At 38.6% G+C, this 6,372-nt stretch overlaps 1 protein-coding gene across 1 annotated transcript; it reads left to right on the forward strand.

The window, feature by feature from the left end:
* Window positions 1–2,907: 2,907 nt before the first annotated feature.
* Window positions 2,908–5,940, forward strand: LOC145469226 (dickkopf-related protein 1-like). Its single transcript, XM_081452918.1, has 4 exons — window positions 2,908–3,261; window positions 4,050–4,245; window positions 4,499–4,712; window positions 5,338–5,940. Exons 1-4 carry the CDS (start codon window positions 3,127–3,129, stop codon window positions 5,393–5,395), a joined length of 603 nt encoding a protein of 200 aa, XP_081309044.1. The 5' UTR covers window positions 2,908–3,126; the 3' UTR covers window positions 5,396–5,940.
* The last annotated feature ends 432 nt before the right edge of the window (window positions 5,941–6,372 follow it).

Genomic DNA, 6,372 nt, shown 5'->3' on the forward strand with positions numbered 1-6,372 from the left:
CCAGGGTGTCGAACTATTCCGAAAGATCTCGAACTGAATCACGTCCGAGGATTAGAAAATATCAGACCAGCAATAAAACTTTCTGATTAGCTTCATGTAGTTCAGTGGTGTAATTATTACTAGGCATATTTGTAGGACATTAAAAGAATTTAAATTGAACACTTTGTCTTGTCTGTTTCTTATATCGTAAAATCCTGTTCCGAGCTTGCCCAACTATTGGGGAACGTGGTTTGGGGTCTTTTGATAAGGCCACAAAGTGCTTTGTGAGAACATACGCTTATGATTTACAACGAAGCATTCACTGATTCTCAAAGTGAAATAGTCAGCTGACTATAACAACGAAGTGCTTTATGGCTAAAGATGAATGCGATTGTAATTATTCAATATAATGACACAAAGCGCTTTGTGATCTTTAGGCCGCATATTACAAGTCTACCGATAGTTCATCGCTTCATATAAGCTTTTTCGTATATTTTCAATGGGGACTGAGCATTAAGGATAGGCTTGATTTCTCTCTTGTTCTCAGAGTTATTTTGCTTAAAGTGTCTATACGGTCGGCAGGGTTTTTTGTGGTTTTGGTATCTCTATAATGTGTAAAAAGGTATTCTAAGAAAAAAAATTGGATTCCGACATTTTAACGCCCAAAGATCTAACTAACTTTCAAGTTCCCGCTTCAGCCACGCCCAATGAAGTTGACCGTGAGTCAGTGCAAAGAAAGAGTCTGGGTTTCTGAATGGGTCGTGACGTCAAGTAAGGAATTGTCAAATCCTCCTAGTTCAGGTCACTGTTGTTGTTAAGAGTTTTCGTCGACAAAAAGCAAACAAACCGAAGTTGGGTAAAACAATGCGGTCGTCAATCAAGCAAAATAAAAACATGAGGCTTTTAGATGTTCCTGAAGTGACGTTATTCGTCAGCAATCTTTCATTACGAGGTCAACTTCATTGGGCGTGGTCGAAGCGGGAAAATTTAAAACTTGATTTCATGGCAAAATGTATGAATAAATTTTTAGATGTTATAGAGATACAAAAACCCCGTTGGCCGTATAGACACTTTAAGGATAACTTTAAATAGCTTTTCTGAAAATGGGATCGTGGCCCATTGCAACAAGCTTCACTCCTAGCTCGGAGATGCCACTTTGTTTGTCTTAAGTTTGTGGCTTTTTAACTTTAAAATAGCTCATCCTGTCAAATTTCGAACAACAAGATAAAAGCAGGAGTCCATTGTTGCTCAAAAATATTTGTATGTGTAATCGTATGAATACTAGTGCAATTTAGAATTTACACTACTCGTGATATTTGAAAATTCTTTCAAATTGCACTCATCCAAAGGCTGGTGCAGTTTTGAGAGAATATTCAAATATCGCGAGTAGTGTAAATCCTTAATTGTTCTGGCCTTCATACGATTTCTCATTTTATTATATGACTGAGAAAACCACGAAAGCGAGCGCGTCATTTTGCACTGCAGTGGAAATCCTGGCCGAGAAACTACCGTGTCGTTATGGGATTTATAACAGTTTATAAGCCAATGTTCTTTTATTCACGACAACTCCGGGGCTGCTTTGTCGTCGTCGTAGTTTAGGGACTGTGCAATAATTACTTGGAGGGGGGGCTGGGAAATGGGTGAAATATGCCCCAAAACTAAGTCATACCCCCCTCTCATTAAGCAAAAATTAATTTTAACCCCCCCCCCTCACATAATGATAATATTAAAGCTTACCCGCCCTCCTTAAAAAAAGTCACCTCCCATACATATAGCAGAGGCATTCCTTTCCTACTGCGTGACAGATAGGAAAACAACAGTTCATAGATCAGAACACTTTAGAGTTGATAAATTTGTCACTTTTATTCTAATGTTAGTATTTAAATTTGAACTCTAATAACTCTTCCACTACTTTTCCAGTTTGCAAAAGGAATGAAAAAGTAATGCCCCCACTGTATGTATTAAATGTTACATCCAACCCCCCCCTCTCTTGTTGTCATTTTCTCCTATGCCCCCCTCTAATTTTCCAACCCTCCCCCTCCAGGTAATTATTGCACAGTCCCTTATTTTCTTCAAAGTTCTCATTATGCAACGCGGAAACAACACTGAAATAAAGAAATGGTTAAGGAAAGGCCAGGTTTCTTGGTCAAATATTGCTACCACACCCGACTCCCTCGAGTAATAAATGTGCTTGAAGACCGAACTGCAACCAGAGTGCCTGTACCAGTCTTGATCCTTACTTTACTTACAATATGAGCTAATATGGTTGGTCCAGCGAATCACGTTACGTCTGAGAACCTGTCTACCACAGAGGACATAAGTGAAATGGTACAGATGTCATTGATTGCTACGCGCTCACAAATCACAACTTTTCGCGCCAAAAGGCCTTTCTAAAATACGACCGCGCGGGCCTAAGTACTTTACTCTAAACATTTACCGGAAGTGATTTCCTTGTTTACACCATCGAAATACAACTGATTGATCGCCATGGTAAATCGACTACATTATTCATGATCCTGGTGGCTCTCGAAGTTTATTTTGCTACATTACACAGGTAATAGATGGATTTCGCTAACGTGTCTACATCTTTGCTGCCACCTAATTAAGGTCATGTGACCAGTCCTTTGGGATTTTACAATTGTTCTGTTTGCACATACTCCCATGTAATCAGTTGCGTGTGGCAAATTGCACAATTGTAACCTCCCAAATGAATTATCACGTGGTCTGAATTGCGTGGCAACAAGGATGTAAACACGTTAGTCGAATCCGTCCATAAAACAGACGACGCTGGCATCCATGGATACCAGCATCGACAAAAACTGTAAAAACCACCGACCTCACAAGGCATCTTGAAGGACTACAAATTGTTAACAGCATGAATATCGAAGGACGATCGCTAATAATTGCCAAGAGGTTTTTGGAGACCGAGCGGGTGATTATCAGGTGCTCCATTCTTTGTTCATTGGCGTTAAATAAGTCCCAGAGGCGCCATTTATATCATTATCTAATCACAGTCATTAATAACTTATAGTTTTGTTGAGCCAAGGAGAACTGTCACCAGAAAACGATCGCTTTCTCAAGCGAAAAAATAGGAAAAAAGAATTACTACTTATTTCCTGGGACATGAACATTTGAATCATAAGCGATATGGCTGAAAATTCTAGACTGTCAAGGCTGTATCCACTACTGTGGTTGTTTTGTTTATATTTTGCCTTCACAACGGCCAGTAAACTACAAAGACGGACACCGGCCGATGACTACAAGAGCGTTATAGTTAAAAAGGTCAGAGAAATCTAAACTTTACATTTACTAAACAGTGGAGTTTCCTAAACTTGTAGTTGTGCCAGTGTAATTTGATGGCCTGTGCGAACATTACAAAAGAGAACATTTATGCCCTGATGCTCTTCGCTTTGTTTTGAAGTCATCTGCCATTTTGAATTTTGACCGTTAATTTGATTTGGTTTGTTTTCATTGGATCCATAACCAATGAGGTGTCAAACCCCAAAATAAGGGAATATATCAGCGATATCAGTAATTAATTTAGCGTTGTTTCTTAGTTTGACTAGTGGATACTTTGGCTTGCTAAAAGAGATTAGCTGCTCATTTTGATATTAAATTTATTTCATGATCAGTTAACTTAATTTTATAATCATTGAACGTTGTTGTATAAATACCATCCGAGATTCGAATGAAAGCTATTTTAGCTTTGATCGATTATACTTCAGAAAAGCATATCAACCAAACTCCAATCCACCAACTTAGAAGAAACCTTTAGTCCTCACACCTTCAAACTCTTTCACTCAAGGGATCTGTGAGTAACTTAAGTACAAAACGTCTGGGAAGAAATGATTTAAGGGTTGTTAGGTTGTTAATCGTTATTCAATGGATAATGCATACACAGCGTTTTCAATGCTTTGAACTGCTGGGTTCTGCAATAGTATAGAAAACTAACAGTAATATTGAAAGCGTTTCAGTCCACTCCAGCAAGAGAAAATTATAACCACCCGTGACAAGAGCCATAGAAATTCATGCTTCGTTTTGTTTTGTTTTTGTTTCGCTTCGTTTTGCAGATGATATCGCCAGGTTATTACTCCCAAGAATGCAATGCTCACAAGCAATGTAAAGACCCAGTAAAATATTGCCACATGTTTCTTTGCGTCGACTGTTTGAAAGAAAATGTAGCCTGCACACAAAATGGTCAGTGTTGTCCTTCATCAGAGTGTATCTACGGACGTTGCAAGACTGGGGCTACCGCCGGACAAGCAGGTGAAAGAAATTATCTGATAAAAAAAGTCTAATTTTTATTTAACGATGTAGCACATATACGCTCGAGTTGCCTTCAGCTTCTTTACCAAAGCGAGGCCTGGTGCACAACCATTCATATGAAAATGAGTTTAATTTGCATGTGAATGAAAATTCATCTTCATGTGAAAGGATGGGCACCAAGATCCGCTCTGAGAAGAGGCCAAAGGTAGTTCGGGAATAGCCTATTGATCATGTAAATGTTGATTCATAACAGGCGCCTTCTGTGACAGGCAAAGTGACTGCAAAGACCAGGATCTCTGTTGTGTCCGTGAAGCTGCCATCAATCCCGCCATCTCGATTTGTAAGCCTGCTCTAGACGAACATCAAACTTGTGGACCGTACAATCAGTACCGTACACTGTACATTGGTGGTACTGTGCAACCGGCCTGTGGTCCATGCAAGCAAGGATTGACTTGCAAGCAAGTAGGGTAAGGAAAACGTTCAGGAAGTGGTAAAATGAAAAATGGGAATTAGTCGACAAGTAATATGGTTATCATCGTGTTTGTCCTACACAGAAGTTGCTTACATCCAGAGGGTGGTGCACCAATCTCCCGATCGGTGAAACACTTAGAAAGTCGAACTGTCGACTAGATCGCGAAAAACACTAGCTCAGATTCTAGCAATCCGGCCACGGTACAATGCCTGTATGGCGTCCAAGTCGACACATTTTCTACTTACCAAAACGGAAAAAAAGAAATTCTTGCCTTGTCCATTCAAAATAGGAAACAAATGAAATTTTAGCGAGCTGGGAAACTATGTTAGTAGTAACCCCAGTCCAGACATTAGAGAATATCAGACCTGAAATTATTTGTTCTCTCAAACTCCTAAAACTCAATGTTATCCAAACAACGACAACTTGAAAGTCCATGAAAAAAATCTTGACAAACTACTGACTAGAGTATTCGGATATTTCAGTTTCGGGTAGCCAGCACCGGCCCTATTATTTTTGTTTTTAATCTATAGCATTGTAATAAATTATTTTTCACTCTTGGAAGAAATAAAAGTTGTTTGTTTACAGCACTAATCATTGTATTATTGTTTTCGATTTTACAGTATATTCGGCGTTCATCAAGTTTGTCTCCCAGAAGCAGCTCCGGGTGGAAAGAAGTAAATCAGAGTTGATAACGAACAGACCGCCTCAGAGGCAATGATCATGAAGCAACCTCGGAATTAAAAAAAAACCTTCCTTGTGTGCAGCCAGCATTGCCGACCTGCAATTGCTTAGCAATAAACTTTTTAAGTGCGCGTCTAATCAGCGTTTCGCTTTTCTATAAACGAAAATCAATTTGTAACAGTGTTTAGTGTATGCATCGTTCACTTAAGCGAGTGTTATTCAAAGGACTTCATTTTGATTAATTCAAATTGTCTGGTAACTTTGCAACAATAAGAACGGTCTTCTGATAAACGTAATTGAGTGTGTCTTCGCAGAGATACTCACTGCAAGATGTCGAACGACATAATCAAAATAATCGGAGCAAACATGCATTTATTCTTAAAATTTCCAGGAGCTAAAAATTTGAACAAATCAAGACTTTCAGCCGTAGTTTCTGCTTTAAATTCAAATAGTTTCCTGGGCTTATCTGCGTGTTATAAGTGGTACATTAAACTGACATTTTTTACCTCATCTAGTATGTGATACATAATTTTTAAAACCTTAAGTTATTAAATTGATGTCGAAAAAGAGTGATATAAATAATCTATCTAATCTTATTACCCTACAGCAGAAACGTTTCTGAATGTTTCTTTTCTGTCTCGATAACAATGAAGTAATATGTCAAACACGAAAGACCGTGTTTGACCACATTTCCAAACACCGAGAAGAGATTTGAAAATACGACGCGCAGCGGAGTATTTTTGACGAACTTCGAGGTGATTGGAAATGTGGTCAAATACGGTCTTGAGTGTTTGATAAATCTTCTCAATCGAAACTTAAAACTAAGGAGAAAACGGAGAAATAAAATCGTCAAAATCTATGCTAATTAAGATCAGATAACCACTCACCGTCACGGTCATGATTTCCTTTGCTCAAACTTGATGAATTATTAATGAGTTCCAGAAGTCGATATAACTGGGAAGATAAAACTCATT

The sequence above is a fragment of the Orbicella franksi genome, chromosome 2 (genome assembly GCF_964199315.1).
Source record: "Orbicella franksi chromosome 2, jaOrbFran1.1, whole genome shotgun sequence".
NCBI lineage: Eukaryota > Metazoa > Cnidaria > Anthozoa > Scleractinia > Merulinidae > Orbicella > Orbicella franksi.

Excerpts from the sequence above, each read along its gene's own strand:
- LOC145469226 (XM_081452918.1), top strand. The coding sequence starts at position 3,127 with ATGGCTGAAAATTCTAGACTGTCAAGGCTGTATCCACTACTGTGGTTG. Across the intron at positions 4,246-4,498 it reads GGCTACCGCCGGACAAGCAG|GCGCCTTCTGTGACAGGCAA; the intron begins GTGAAAGAAATT and ends GATTCATAACAG. Across the intron at positions 4,713-5,337 it reads TTGACTTGCAAGCAAGTAGG|TATATTCGGCGTTCATCAAG; the intron begins GTAAGGAAAACG and ends TCGATTTTACAG.